Source organism: Diadema antillarum, unplaced genomic scaffold (assembly GCF_040938485.1).
Source record: "Diadema antillarum isolate AM-2024a unplaced genomic scaffold, OU_Dant_1.0 seq00001678_RagTag, whole genome shotgun sequence".
In the NCBI taxonomy this organism is placed as follows: Eukaryota; Metazoa; Echinodermata; class Echinoidea; order Diadematoida; family Diadematidae; genus Diadema; species Diadema antillarum.
The window spans coordinates 10,192-26,639 of record NW_027272373.1 but is presented as its reverse complement, the minus strand read 5'-3'; the positions used below and the strand labels follow the sequence as shown (position 1 = coordinate 26,639).

The window sequence follows — 16,448 nt, the reverse complement described above, 5'->3', positions numbered from 1 at the left end:
AAGCTTTAATTCGAGCCCTTTCATAATTATATAAACTTTATAAAGTGGTTGCAGAATTTTCCAAAGGTTCTTTATTCTTTACATTTATAAGTGATTTGTAAATCGCGAACACAGATGATAGAAGATTTAAGTTCCTGGTTGTTGTTGTTGTTGTTGTCGCAATCACTTTGAGCTAAATTTCCCCTCTGAGTTGGTGGGGTAAATGTTTGTATAAGCAAGCAACGATGAGGCAAATGGATTTAGACTATATTATGATTATTCCATTTTCAATTCTCAGATCAACGTTGATATGAAGAGGAGTAAAATCACAAAAATAAAAACATAAGTTTCATCAATATCATGCACAAAGTAATAATGTTGTTGAATGTTAATGATTAACACAGTCATTTTCAAAGAATTAGTGACATTGTGAAATTGTGGTTGCAGTCATATCATGCAAATTCTCTGACCTAATACTATAATGATATATAATCACATCTTAAATCTCTAATTTGTTTGATCACAAAATATCAATAGTAGTATACTAAAAATCAAGTATCGGTTGATACTCTCATAAATTTTAGAACAACCACACCTTTTCCCCAACAGTCATAATGATTAGGACACTACGATGTAACAACAATTCCACGTGAAGGATAAAATATTCCTTTTTTTTTTGCTATATAAAAAAAAAACACAATGACATTCCGTGAAACTTATGTGCAGGATGTAAGGAGACTTGTGGCGCCATGTAACATCAACATATAAAATGATGACAAAATATGTACTTATTTCTTTCTTTGTTTTACAACTAAAAGATTATTATTATTATGAGACTATAAATGTGGGCTGTCTGATTGCGGTGCATGTGTATCAGACAACACGTGACCAAGAAGTATACACTAGGCCAGTCCAGAACACCTTGATAATGACAGTGAACCACCATGTAGGCTAGTAGCACAGATAATGAGTAACTGCGTAATGCACTCCAAATGATTAAAATAATATTCCGGGTTTATTTTTTTTCACTCAAAAAATATAAACAGGACATGGTGACACATAACTGTATTATGTTAATGAAAATAACGATGAAGAATAAATAACTCCTGTGAAAGCTGACTATTATACTTAAAGGAGGAACAGCGCAAAAAGCCCAAACAATGAATACGATGGTGCATTTTTTTTTTAGAACTGAAATATAGCCAACTTGGGTAATAGGAAAATGTTTTGAAGAAGAAGAAATATCTTACAATGAGACATACACCGTCAACAAGAGCCTTAGATGTACAGACACAAGATCAGTTACACATATTCACATAGTCATTATGCACTGTACGTGTTTTATGGTTATTTTTCTTGTTGCTTCAGTTACTCAAGAGTATAAGACTTCTTATTCTATGATTAAGATTTTTCATTGTTGGCTTTCGTCTGCTGTTTTGAGTTCTTCAGGCCCAGTACAGGTTTCATATGGGCTCCTTTGTCTATAGCCTTTGAATTGTTTATCTCGTGTGAAATACAGCTTACATTGTCCTATCTGAAGGACAGTGTTGACAAAAGTAGCAACTCTGTGAACTACACGCAACCTTGCTGCGTGAATGCTAAAAGCAGTCACCACTAGTTTCAATCACGACCAAAGCCGTTGTTACCTCAAAGCAATTACACGAACTGATAACGACTGCGTGCGACGGTATGCACGGGGAATGCACGACACTATATGCAGATCATTTCGTCAATCTCTTAAACAGACATCGACCCAAGGATAGAGATAACCCTACTCCACAGTAATCGTCCAGATACTCGATTTCAATATGCCCATTTTAGTACACTCTCCCATACACATACAAACCATCCCAATTGGTCTAGTAACTGATCAGTGGGAATCAGTGGGAATGTTGGGGGATGATTGTTCCAATCCTTGTGGGATTCATTTAAGAGTACATTATATATCTATTGTTGTGTGAAAATTATTTGCTTCAGAATGGTCTCATATTCTAGTAATGTGCAGTTTAATGTTTCCAGGCCCGTTAACGATCGCTGTACAGGCATGCTAAACCTGGAAACATTAAACTGCACATTACTTGAATATGAGACCATTCTGAAGCAAATAATTTTCACACAACAATAGATATAATGTAGGCCTACTCTTAAATGAATCCCACAAGGATTGGAACAATCATCCCCCAGCATTCCCATTGATTATCACATATCAGTTACTAGCCATCCCCTTTACACACGGGTGAACAAAAACTGTGTCCTATACATGATGGTCACAAACAGTGTAGTTTATATTTTGCTATTATGTATTATGCTAACTTCATACTCGCTAAAGAGACTATCCCCTTACGCGGCCTTCCGCAAGATTGAACAAATTCGTACTTTGAACATGATATTTTTGGTAATAACAGTTAAAAGTCTCACGGGAAGATGAGTTTTGTCACGAGACAAAATACAATTAGCAAGGTTTCAGTCAACATGATTTTTAGATTGAATCCATGTGAACGATTTGGAAAAGTATGGCTAGTGCTGTTGACCTCCAAAAATTTTTAACATTAAAAACAAAAAACAAAACATGGGCTGAATTTTACCAAGCGTCATTGGAAATGTACCAGGTATTCATATCACAGCATCAAATGAACGGAGACAACTTAATGATGTTTATTTTCACACGAGTGGGAAGCGAGTTCATTTACAAAATATAATGTAACCACAATACAACAATTATAGCAGTACTATTTTTGCTTCAATCTGATTTAACATCATGTTTTACACGACTGCAGTTGAGTGCGTGTGTATGAGAGTATGTGTGTGTATGTGTGTATAGCCCTACTGTTAATCTGACGGACAAAGCCATAAGCATACGGCAATTTGCCAACTAGGACAGTCTTGGGTTTGCGTGAAGTGTCCTTGTCAGACGAGCGAAGAGGAGACGTTGATTTATTCATGTCATCGCTCGAGCAAGCCTCTTCATCAATCGTGCTTGACGGTGGAGAAGGAAACACCCTGATCGCCGTAACCATGGATACTAAGTGCCATCTCTGTGTGCATCCTTTCGCTATGATCCTTCCTCCCCCCCCCCCCCGCTACCTTTTGCCTCCTTCTTCCCCAAGGGTGACGTTGTCAAAGTCCCGGGCGTGAATTTGGAAGAGTTAAAGGTAAAACTATTCCCTAGAAATGCAATCCAATGTATACTTCTACTTATGTGAATAGGTCTTCGCATCATAAATTCAGGTATTTTTGAATACAATACGCATGGATGTATCTTTTTTTAATCAATTTCATGTGTCTTTCTCCCCTTGTCTGATAGAGTTCCGCGGCTCTAAAATATCATTTTTGCCTTTCGTGGCGTCATCGACAGCCAAGTCATCTTATTATAGGCACAATAGTACGTACTGGTATAAACATAAACAGCGCCAGTGCAAAAGCTCACAATGGTAAGACATGGCTTTGTTGTTGTTGTTGATTTCTTTTTTTAATGCAAGACATTCTATATCCTTACTTGCCGCAGATTCAATTCTGGATTTTCAGACATAACAATGTTTATCCTCTGCTTAAAGGTTCCGGGGTGCACGTGTTACTACTTAGGAGACTTCTTTAATGTAGATAAGCGAGTTTGAGCGCTACATACATTGTAGTCAAAGGTATAAAGAGTTCAAATTTTGAAGAAATGTGATGCACAAAACCAACAAAAAAATCGCCAGACATGAATTTTTAGTTAAGGGCAGATTCTGAAAGAGCAGATTCTAAGCTTTAAAATGATGTATACTCTATTCAAATGGACTCCCCTAACATATTAAAATACTGGAAAGAAAGCACACACTCTGGAAACGTGTGAACTGAGAAAAGAGGCTCTGAGGTACAGCGTCTATTCAAGCGCTTAATCTTTACCAAGCCGTGCTAGCTGTGCGATGAAAGGAACAAAACACAGGATGTAAACCACCGGAGCAACAACAATGAAGGGATTATCAGATTAAGCTGAAATTGAGCATGTTCTATTAACACATTTTGTTCATGATTACTGTCAACTTTCAAAGCAGTACCGTTATCCTTTCAACTGTTATTAGACTTGGAAGTGAAGAGTGTGCAAAGGATTTCCAGAAATGAATGGGGGCCTCTAAGTCTAAGACCTACCTGAAGAAAACTGGTGAAAACACTCTTTGTCATTCACGTTGTGATCCCAAACTAAAGATATTTATAGAAGAAGGATAGCTCTTTCAGAAAATATTATGAAAAACTCAAGATTGACTCGGTTGACCCATTTCACCTTTTTTGAGTCCCCACGTGCGACTTATTGTTTGTTTTGTCATGCACGGTCACATATAATAATTATAACGTCAAGGTTAGTAGATGCAGACGACAGAAAATTTTGAATAATCCCTGTAGTTGCACTGTGTATGATACAATTGCAGTGATGTGGGGGTGCACTTTTGGCTCTAAAAATATCGTAATGATAATTAAAAAAAAAAAAAAATCTTTCTGAGTTCCATCTCGAGATTCTCGAAAGGCCCCCCCCCCCCTCAAATTGTGTTGAATTCAACACATGTGTTGAATTCAACACAATTTGAGGGGGGCCTTTCGAGAATCTCGAGATGGAACTCAGAAAGAGTGCACGCGTGCACACACACACGCACACACACACACACACACACACACACACACACACACACACACACAAACTAGAGAATGTTCCCCGCCCCCTCACCACCTGTCCGCATCAGTAGTCAACACAGATTGAATATTACTTCAGAGGGGTAAGACTCTTACTGCGCGAGAAAATCACTGCAATAAGAGCGCACCTCAGCCAGTAATACGGGAACTAAATTGATGAAATTAGACTTCTGCGTGGTATTTGAGACATAGTCCTCAAATTTATATTTCAATAATAACACGTGATCAACGTTTTGCCTTTGATTGCAGCTACAACGTGCTCATTTTTATATGGACGTGTGTGCGTGTGTGTGTGTGTGTGTGTGTGTGTGTGTGTGTCCAGTGGTCGAAACTCACAGCACGCTGGGGTGTCTGATATTGATTTCCTTCAGAAATCTGAAACTTCTTCGTCTATTTATGGGTTACTATGACTCAAGCGAAACTCGTAGAAATCGAAACATTAAGCGAAATGCCACCGCACGTTAAAATTGTGTTATGATATATTCTTGTATATTTTGAATCAAACGAACTGAATGAACTATAAAACAGCTACGCTGCACTGTATATCTTACTGCATATTTCGCATCATATCATTGCAGCGCCGTAATAACACGACACTGACGAGTACTGAAAGAGTTTCTCACCCCATTTCGACTTTTAACGAAACTGTATAGTATATTCTGTAACTTCTTAATCATTGTAACTATTAAAGAAGTTAACCTAAACATGAAGTGGCATTATCATCTAACCGTAGAATATACGAACACGTAAATGCCTATTTGTGTGTGTATGTGTGTGTGCATAATTCATAATTATATTCTTATCATCGAAGCTAATAATTGTATATAATTCTCATCTGAAGTATTTTTCTGAATATTTGTATTTTCTTCTTATGTAACTACATTGTATACTGTTTGTTTCTCATGTAAGGGACCCCTCTGTAAAACAGCGCTGTTACGATAGAAGCGCTGAGTAGGGTCATCCTCTGTTGAAAGTCTATTTTATGTAATTTATCTTTGTTTGTATATCTTTTTAATGACGGAAATACAATACAATACAATACAATACAATACAATACAATACAATTCAATACAATAGAAATACAATACAATACAACTATGCTTTTCCTCCGGAGTGTCTGTGTCGTACATCTAGAATGAAGGAAAAATCAACTGAAACCTAATTCATCTACTATTTTATTACATTAGAGCATGGCAAGAGAACAAAGAAGGAGTCTGGAGCGAAGGCTAATTGTTGGGTCATTCGTATTTAAGAGGAAGCACGAGGAAGGTAAGGATATCCCGTCTGTTGGTTAATGTCATTCCCCGTCTCTTTCCCTTCTCTCTCCTCTCTGTCCCTCTCCCTTTTTCTCTTGCTATGTCTCATTCTTTCTTTCTCTGTAAGTACATCCATCAGGATTTCCGTTGCCAAGAGTTCAATGCCAGGACCAAAGATATCAGTGTGTTTATCTTACTTTTTTCCCCCAACATTCAGGTCGGTGGCTCAAAAAAAGAAAAACAAAGGATAAGAGATAGCCAAATGTGTCACACACGCATTTCAGAGAGCTCAAAGTTTTGCCAATTCATGCATTTCCCTTGAATTTCGTAAATTTAATATTTTACTTACTGCGATTCAGCTTAAATTTTTTGGTGTTATTGAAATATTCTATTGTCATCTATTCAATCAAGTTAGGTTAAAAAGAATTCAGTGAAGATGAATTGAATTAAATTGAATAAGGAGTCCTGCGTAATATTTGAGGAGTTACGTAATGAGCTGCTGAGGTTGTTCTGACCTGCACTTATCTCGTTATACGTGATAGGAACCTGTTAAGTCGAGTCCTGGAAACAACGATTATATGTAATCAGGTGTCCCCCGTGTGTCTGGTTCCATTTCTGATCTTTTCTGAACATTTCGTCCGAATCTTCAATAGTTTATACATCCTAAAGATACAAGTGTACTGCCAACCAAATAATAAGCAGAAAAACAAACAACGCATGTACAACATTGCGCAGGAAATGATAAAGATGTTCCACCGGGATTCTCATCTGTACAATGGTTGGATCGTGTTATAGCTCCATGGCTAGAGTTATTCCTATCTTTGATGTTTCTTTTTTCTTTTTATTTCTTTTGCAGCTCTAATTCACGTTTGATTAAATCACTTGACCGCTGTGTGCATGCTATGTGAACATCAGGTGTAAGACAACTGAAAGAATGTTATTTCACGAAGTTTTCCCCGCACTCAGCATACTTGACTAATGTTCTTTCTTTGCTGAATACTTCTCCTACCACGGTAACCTCTTCTCCTCATCTTTGAACTATATCACTGTCTCGCTGAGACTAGTCGAACTCAGAGACAAGCAAATTTTACACTTGCGTCAACCCCCTACATCCATGCACCAAAATTACACAGACGTCTCGATCCCCCATAAACTGACACCCCCCCCCCCTTATTTCGAATGAACAACGCAGGTTAAAAACGCGAAAGCTGATCTGATAATACATCATGATATTTACACTCGACGTTAAAAGTCATCACATTCAAATAGTCTATCATTAAAACAAGCTGTGTCTCTTCACACTCTATTTCGGCAACATTGTCATCCTCACAGACATGTATCCTCTTCATGTCGTCTGCAACACCGAAACAAAACACAGGTGCAAGTTAAAACATTGAGCATCCACACCATTAACAATTGCTTACCTTTCTTTCAACGAAAACTGCACGGTATGTCTACTCTCTTGTTTTTGGTCATCAGCGTGGCGGGACTGTTCCTCCTTTCCCAGTCCTGGACTAAGAATTGGATCAAATACTCCATTATGGTGAAGAGAAAAGACGAACAGAACTGACAGAATTGTGTAAAACCAGAAGTTCCGGCTGCCGCGCGACCCACCGCGCATTTTCATTCACTTGCCCAACCAGACCTCTCGGAGAGTAGTGCCCGAGGATGCCCAGAACAGATTGTGGCATCAGCTGATGACGTGCAGCTACGCTAGAGCGGAAGTCAGTGACAGTATGTGTGTGTGTGTGTGTGTGTGTGTGTGTGTAGAAGACAGGCTTGGCGGGGTAATAATATGCCTTGATAATTATTCTCGAATTCTTCTGACTGGTCGTTATCCACGTAATCGACATCTCATCTGCTAGACACAGCGAATTCTGCCCGACCCGCTCGGGCCTTCGTAGTCAGTGGTGTGCAGAGAGAATGCTTACGCCTGCGTGCGACGGCTATCTGGCACGGCAAGCAACTTACGAGCGTGCATTGGCAAAAGCATGACCGCGATACAAGAAGAGATGAACTTGTGATCACTGATATTGAACAGGCCGACGCCACCGCTTACATTATCTGTCTTTTAGCAAGTAAATGCGGTGGCTGTTCGATAATCAAAGGATATACATTATAGTTCGCAAGAAATCTGGGGACTCGGGTTAACATGATCATGGCTCAATTTCATTACGAATAGTTAAAATTTGTTAACTGAGCTGTATGATGGTAAATTCAATTACAAGAACTATTTACTGAATGGCTTATTCTGACAGTTACCCGCTAACGTCTACCAGAAATGGTCACTCAATTTGCGTCTTATGGCGATCGACGCCGTTAGTACTGAATTACAATCTAAAGAAGCCGAGTAGACCTACTAGTAATGAAATCGCAAATCTACGAAGCTTTTTTCCAGGTTTGGCAGAGGTTTTCCGACTACTGGATAGGCATGTTTCACAGAGTACTTTGACTGGCCCATGATGTAATAAAACCAAAGATGGAATTTGTGAGGAATGTGTTAATGTTTTGATTTGTCTTGATTTCAAATGCTCTCTTTTAGTGTTTCATCGAGTTTTCGAGTCTTCCTTGAGACCATTTCAACATAATTAACATAATTATTCTTTCTCCCATCAGTCATCTCCCTTCACGAGTGAAAGCTCTTCAGTGAAACTTGCCTACTACTTGAACTAGCTCGATGATCAGTCACACTGTATGGTATATTGAAGACTTTGATATCCTCTTTCATAAACTCTAGTTATGCCACGCGAGGAAACAGTGTTCAATGCTCACTGATGTCGCATCAGACAATAACTGACTATGTATCAATTTCATACATCCGTTTTATTTTCCTATTCAGAAGCCCGGTGAATCAATAACTTTCATCGTACTTTCATTAACTTTTCTAATTCCCTTATTCCTTAGTGTAAAGTTGTTTTGCACACCTCTGATGTTGCTATAGGTCGGGGGATTCGGGGTGCCACCAATAACCTTTGAGAACGCAAGCGTGCTGAGAATAAAATATGATCAACTTCCTGAACGACTAGCAGATGAATGATGGATTAAACCTGATTTAAATCACAGTGTTATATGCACCTTCAAACGATGCACGCTAATGCACCTGTCTCGCAACACATAAATTATCCCTAAATGAGCTAAGCAGGCATTTCTCCCTTACGGGATGATTACTCTCTGCTGAAACATGAACTTTTGCATTATACCTGTACACAAAGAATATTCCTATTCAATGACCTTATCAGGCATTCTCCCCATACGGGAAAATCACTCTTCTCTTAAAGATGTACCTTTGCATTTACCTTTACACATCATAGTATTCCTAAACGAGCTTATGAGGCATTTCCTCCATACAGGACAAACACCTAGAGCCGGTAAAAATCAGGATGGTCAATGCACACATTTTAATTTTATGCATAGGCCTGCATAAAACCAAGGGTTGATTTTGACAACTAACGAGAAGATTAACAGGAAATGATCGGACATAACAACCACTGGATGAAAGAAATAGGCGGTTTTCGTAACATATTCAAATTCTATGCATACCTTTTAAACAAAGGTTGTATATTGACAACCTGAAAGCTTGTCCGAGGCTGGTCCGACATAGCAACATGTAATGCATGCAAACTAGATTCCATTGCAGCTATTGAATTTCATAGAGGAGCAGGTTAATGGAATAGCTCGTAAAACACTGTATGCTCCCGGAAATGAATACATTGCGAAAACGGTGTATTGATGGACTAATATTCATTCCGATTTACGATTTTGTACCTCTAAATGACCTTGTAACAAGCAATTCCACCCATCTGCAGGTGATAATTACTGGCTAAATACATTTCCTGACCTGGAATTCAACTTGCATGCATTAGTTCTTGCTCTGTCGACCAAGTCTCGAGCAAGCTTTCGTTTTGTCAGGAAGGCCCTTTTGTCATAAATGTATGCAGAATAAGGATCTCTGCGGTGCGAATGCATGTTGACATCATGATACCCTCAACATCACTTACTTGGCGAAACGGATGCCTAACTTCTTCCATTTAATATCTTACAATATTTTTTTCTACTTTTTTTCAGATTACTTGGGTACGCCTCCCCCCCCTCCCCCCCCCCAAAAAAAAATCTTCCAGATCAATATTCTAATTGTGACTTCATCTGTTTCAAATAATTACCAACGCACAGCCCAGATTTCAAGAATTGTTCACATCTGGATGGGATTTACTTTTGTGTCATATTATGCTTTATCATTAGGTGAAATTTAATTTCATTTGATAAAAACAAGCAAAATGATAAATAGTCAATATCCCCACATTATTTTCGTTTTCAAAATGAATCTTTACATCGCTCAGAAAGATCATGAAGACAGCGGCATCGACCCCCGATCTTAAAGGGTGTGTACAGTTCTGGTCGAGGTGAAGATTTAGCTTTTAACGTTTTATGAGATATTCAGAAACCACTCTATGAGATGTCAAAGAGCATGCAGTTCTAAGGGGTATCAAAAGTTTATTCGATGAAAATCGGTTTTGAAATGGCTAAGATATCCAAAAACAAGGTGAAACAAAGAGATACTAATAAAGTTGGGGCATGTCGCCTTTTATTATTAGCACTTTTTTGGATATCTCAGCCATTTGAAAACCAATTTTCATCGAATAAACATTGAATCCTTCTTAAAATTACATGCTCTTTCATATTTCATTAGAGGCTTTTCATTATCTCACTTAGGAATGTTCAAAACATGAATCCCTACCTCAACCAGTACTGTACAATCCCTTTAAAAGGTACAAATTCACCTGTGGATTTGTGTGTGCGATGGTGTGTGTGTGTGTGTGTGTGTGTGTGTGTGTGTGTGTGTGTATGTGTGTGTGTGTGTGTGTGTGTGTTTATGTGTGTGTGTGTGTGTGTGTGTGTGTGTGTGTGTGTGTGTGTGTGTGTGTGTGTGTATGTGTGTGTGTGAACGCACGCATAGTATGTGTACGTAATGCTTGCTTTATGAGCCTTCATGTATAATGTTCGCCGGTCATCAGTTTTTAGTTGCTTTCATACGTCATGTGGTGATTAGCGTCTGTTATTACCTGCTCTGTCAAATTATTAATGTTGAATGTCAATGTATTTTCTGCCCCTTCATGGGACTCATGTCAGGGCTCAACATTAGCTGTGGCCCGGTGGCACTGGGCCAATAAACATGTATGTCGGACCACCAAATTTCCAAAAACGTATAATATCTCTTGATGGCCCTTTGGACAGCAAAAATTATAAATGGATTGTTACATTTCCTTTTATTTCGCTCCACCAAAATTCCAAATTTCACAGTTTTGGTGGTCCGAACAGGCCACCAGATGAGTGTCAAGGTATACTCTAGGATCGAGCACTGCTCATGTTGACATTCCTGAAGAATTAAAGGTCGATCCGTTGTAGTGTAAAGGTCGATAACCGCATAACTCATCAAACCACGGTACCATAACCAAGGAGGTACTAGGCGAGCTCGCCTATACCTCCTTGGTTGCACAGTGTATTCGCTGAAGACTTGTTATGGCCGTCGTCTTTGTTTTGAAATTAGCACCTGGTTAATGATTAACTTTATCATAATGACGGAAAAGAGACAAGCGGGGTGGGATATCACAAGAACACAGGCGTTTACAAATATAATACACTTTAATCAAGAGCACACATGAGTCAAGTGCTTATAATGCACGTTAGTTTACTAAGTTCTCTTGGAAGGAGATTCATTCATTCATTCATTCATTTATTTTTCATTTCCAACAAAAACATATAAATATATTACAAAAATTGAATACAGTGCATAAATTTCATCATACAAAGTAAAGGATAAATTTACAGAAAACTTGTAGGTATAGGAAAATGTTGGAGATGCTCTGTATGGCCTACATACTTGAACACAAAAATGCTTCAATATTGGGGATTCTCGTTATCCTTTTCAACCAAATGATTCTGAGCTAAATGTCTTAATCCCCCTGTAAGCCTACATTTCGGGATATAATATGGTGAATATTTAGGCATATACAAACACTGGTCGTCTTATACATAACACACGCATAATAAAGCTGATAGCGTGAAAGTGTGATTATCACAGAACATCTATTACACATTTTTATCTTGAAGCCAAAGGTTTAAAGTGCCCGCTAGATAATTCCCGATTATGATCCCAGAAAGAGATAAATAATTATTGATGAGAGACAGGGAGGGGGCGGGTGAGGGTGGATTGAGGAGAGAGAGAGAGAGGGAGAGAGGGAGGGAGAGAGAGAGAGAGAGGGAGAGAGAGAGGGGGAGAGAGGGAGAGAGAGAACTGTGATGCTACACATGTTTACCAACATTATCATCAACATTATCAGGGAGGTGAGACGCACCTCCCTGCTGTAATCAAGGCATGTAGCCTTATACGCATCGCACGGTCTTGATTGACCGAGTTCTTCATCCTGCGGCGGCACACTGTGCGAACTTTCTTTCTACGGTAGATCAGGGCGAATACTTGGGTTTTAACAAAATACTGAATTAAGAGTTAATACTCAGATTTATGAAACTACAATATAAAACACAAAGAGGCAGTTAAACGAAAATCATTTTGATTCATCACAAAAAGCGCAAGTCATTATTAAATCAATAAAGTGCACAATGCCATGAAACTCAGTGTAACCATGATGAACATGAGAACGCCCAGGGTGTTCGGAGAAAGGAATAACCTTACATTACAGTTATTTTCTTGAGACCTGAATGATACATGAGTGAAGTTAAGTTAACAATAACAAGTCTATAAAGCCTCTATTTGTGACCGTGCACCTCAAAACGAACATAAAGTCGCACACACTGATTTCGCGTGAGGACTGAAAATAAGTGAAACGGGTCAACCTAGCCGAACTTGACTTTTTCATATTTTCTGAAAGAGCGGGTCTTCTTTTACATTATGCTAAAATTTGGTATCATAAAACGGGCAGGAAAGCATGTTTTCTTAGCAGTTTATCTCGAACATATTGGGTAGAATAGTGTGATTAGGTGTGTCTTTAGAATCCCTTTTTCATTTCTGAAAAACCTTGTCCACACTCTTCACTTTCAACTCTAATAACTTTTGAAAGGATAGTGCTACTGCTTTAAAAGTTGGCATTAATTATGGACAGAATGTGTTAATGAGGCATGCTCAATTTCAGTTTAATCTGATAATCCCTTCATTGTTGTTACTCTGGTGGTTTACTTCCTGTTTTTGTCCCATTCATCGCACAGCCAGCACGGTTTGGTAAAGATTAAGCGCTTGAATAGACACTGTACTTCAGAGTCTCTTTTCTCAGTTCACACTTTTCCTGAGTTTGTGCTTTCTTTCCAATATTTAGATAGGTTAGGAGAGTCTATTTGATTTGAGTTATATATCATTTTAAAGCTTAAAGTCTGCTCTTTCAGAAAATGGTCTAAACTAAAAATTCATGTCTGGCGACTTTTTGTTTGTTTTGAGGTGCACTGTCACATTTGTGCAGGCACAAGTCACTTATTAAGATGAACTGCATTTATTGATTCAATAGTGCAACTCCACGAAGTGAGGAAACATGTTTCATGAACTCCTGTGCCCTGTTTTATTGAGAGTTATAATTGATTATGATTTCTATCATAAGTCTATAGCAGCCTGTGTGTTAAGAAAATTTATAATCGATTATATCTTTTGATAAAACGGGGCCCTGGTAAATGATAATCAAGGGATTCGGCTGGGTTTTGGTTTCTTTGGTAGTTTTGCTCCGTTTTACTTCACATACATTGGAAAGTCATAATCTTTCTATTCGTGATAACCATGCCATTTTTCTCTTTGTCATGAACAGAACATTTATCAATCCATCCTTACAAATTTAGATAAATATGCTAATACTGAAGGTTTTTTTTTTTTTGCTAAACACGTACAACGATGACAACCTTGTCTCTTGTCTGGCTGGCTAATGAAATACTTCGGATGGTCATTAAAGGACAAGTTCACCTTCACAGACATGTGGGTTGAGTGAATGCAGCAATATTAGTAAAACACATCAGTGAAAGTTTGAGGAAAATCAGACAATCCGTTCTAGAGTTATGCACTCTTGAAGTTTCTGCTCACTGAAGACTGAATGAGAAGACTACTATAGCTTGTGATGTCATATAAGTACAACGATGTAAAGAAATTGTAAAGAAAATTCAACATTATTTTCACTTTCCTCGCTTAATAAAAGGTCTGTTGACTTCCCTCTTTCAGAAGGCAAGGGGAATGATATTACCCTTAACATACGTCCGTGACAAGTTGAGGAAATGTACACTTTTTTTCAAAAAGTAAAATTTTGTGAAATTCTCTTTTTGTTTTCTTTATGTCATTGTACGCATATGACATCATTGTAGTAGTCTTCTCATTCAGCAGTAACTGACGGATTGTCCGATTTTCCCCAAACTTTCACTGATGTGCTCTACTGATATTGTTGCATTCATTCAGTCCACATGTTTATGAAGGTGAACTTGTCCTTTAATATACCGAATTCACAACCTTTCACGCCCCCCAGTGCCCGCATGGATTATTTATAAACTATGAGCAATGCATGTGTTGAACCATGATTGGTTGAACGAACTTCGCAGATTTGGGCAATGAACAAAATTATAAATTGACGCAGGGTGGTATGATTTCCTTTGCTTCTACATATTTCTATACTTTGATGGTCTACAATCATTCAAGTCACATTGCATGGCACTTTACTGAACGTTCAGTTCAGTGTTGTTCCTCAAGGTGTTCCTCAAGAGGACCTTGCCATTGATTATCTCGAGGTGTGAACTGGTTTTTAAAAAAAGTCTTATCCATTACCATTACCTGGCAAAAAAAAAAAAAAAAATGATGACGTTTTACCGGAACTTATTGTTCTTTTGTCGTGAAGATAATGTTGGGATGTAATACTTTGCATATCGAAAATGAACTACCAAGGCAATTTGGTACAAATCGGGGTCAGCCGCATTGATAGAAAATGATGCATAGGGTACAACAGTTACTGTTTCTCAGATTTTATCATGGATACAGTAGATATATATGACTATAATTCATAATATAACTATATTATTCATCGGTGCTTCATTCATAAGTGAATTCACTCAGTTTTGCCCTTTAGTGAAGTCAAGTTTGACGTTCTCATCCCGCAGGGCAACCCCAACCGAGTCAAGAGGTACTTGGGGGAAGTACTTGCTGAACTCCGCAAGAATGTCATCGCGAGATTTCAAATACGACTTCTTCACCGTACCGGGTACTGTCTCTAACAACAGTGTTGTGTCTTTGATGCAGACGAACTGCTTGTTCGGCCAGGCCATGCATCGAGGACTGGACAAATATGGAGGGGACGGCAAGAGCTCCTTGTAGATACGGGTCATCGCCACGTCGAAGTAGGGAATGCTCACCTGAGTCTTATGGTGGATATAGATGAAATAGTACCAGCCGTCTTTGACTCGGTCCGGCCACAGAGCGGCCCTCGGGTCGGTGTCCACGTGATGCTGGCGAATGATGAGGTCTCCTTCGTAGATGTAACGGTAGCGCAAGAAGGAGTCGGTGTACTCTGGCGAAACTTGCTCGAAGTCCATCGGAATGGCGCGAAACGTCGGGTAGCCAGTGCCCACATCGACGATGTGCCTACTGCCCTCTTTGGTCAGATTGTGCACAATGGAGATAGCGTGACTGTCCGTATAACTTACGTCACAAGGGGTCAAGCTGACGCAAAAGCCCAACGTTTTGAGCAGTAGGTAGCAGAAAACGCTATGATCATAGCAGACCCCACCCAACCTGGAAAACATGTCGCTTTTGATTTCGGGAATCGATGGCAGGTGGCGCTCATGGTGCGGCACAGAAATCTCCTTGATCGTCTGGAAGGGGATATGGTGGAGCCAAGCCACAATCAGTTCGTTGAGAAAAGACTCAGGGTCGGACTGGAGCTTGCTTTCTGGTGACGTCATTTCAAGTACATTGCTGAGGAAAGCTCGAGCTTCGTCAAGAGTCAGCTGATTGATGACGTCATCAGACATTCTGGAAGATTACCGACGTGCAGACCACGAGGCGATTTAAAATGGCAATATTTCTAGAAAGAGAACGCAGTAGAAACAGATTATTTTTTTATTGTATCTAATTAACAGGTATTCAGAGGGTAGCGCTTAAAATGACAAGATATAATATTCATTGACTCTCGCTACACTGTATAAGTAAAGGTGATTAGAACAAAGGAGTACGGAACATTAGGCTATCACTAACACACCTGAATTCACTCTCATCCTTCCTTATACTCATTTTCTTTAGGGTCCTAGCTGCCCCATAATTTATGTCTTCATAACTCGAACCGAGCAAAGAAGGCCACAGTAACTTCACAGCGGTGAACTTTGCATTTTTGATTATCAGAAGAAGAATGAGACTTTTACTTTTACTTATATCTTTAATGGGGGGGGGGGGGGTCTGTCAAACATTCTGCTTCTGGTGTTTTGCCGTTTTATCATCCATTCTTTGACCCTCTCACACCCATCCTGACACTTTCATATGTTTTTCTTTCTTTTTTAAGAATGCGTAGACACGATTTTAAG

The 16,448-nt window shown here is 38.9% G+C and overlaps 2 protein-coding genes across 4 annotated transcripts in view; both read right to left on the bottom strand.

The window, feature by feature from the left end:
• LOC139711645 (galactosylceramide sulfotransferase-like) overlaps positions 1-7,832 on the bottom strand; it is a 32,109-nt gene extending 24,277 nt beyond the window's left edge. For all 3 annotated transcript variants that reach the window (XR_011709529.1, XR_011709530.1, XM_071623505.1), the window contains exon 1: positions 7,325-7,832. Coding sequence is in view for 1 of the 3 variants with exons in the window: in XM_071623505.1 (XP_071479606.1) it covers positions 7,325-7,527 (203 nt within the window). In the remaining 2 variants the exon portion in view is untranslated. The remainder of the gene's footprint in view (positions 1-7,324) is intronic.
• A 6,963-nt stretch (positions 7,833-14,795) lies between these two features.
• On the bottom strand, positions 14,796-15,949 carry LOC139711644 (uncharacterized). The gene has a single exon (XM_071623504.1). The coding sequence runs from the start codon at positions 15,900-15,902 to the stop codon at positions 14,985-14,987; it is 918 nt and encodes a 305-aa protein (XP_071479605.1). The 5' UTR covers positions 15,903-15,949; the 3' UTR covers positions 14,796-14,984.
• Between the last annotated feature and the right edge of the window lie 499 nt (positions 15,950-16,448).

Coding starts and splice junctions, on each gene's coding strand:
- LOC139711644 (XM_071623504.1), bottom strand. CDS start 15,902: ATGTCTGATGACGTCATCAATCAGCTGACTCTTGACGAAGCTCGAGCT.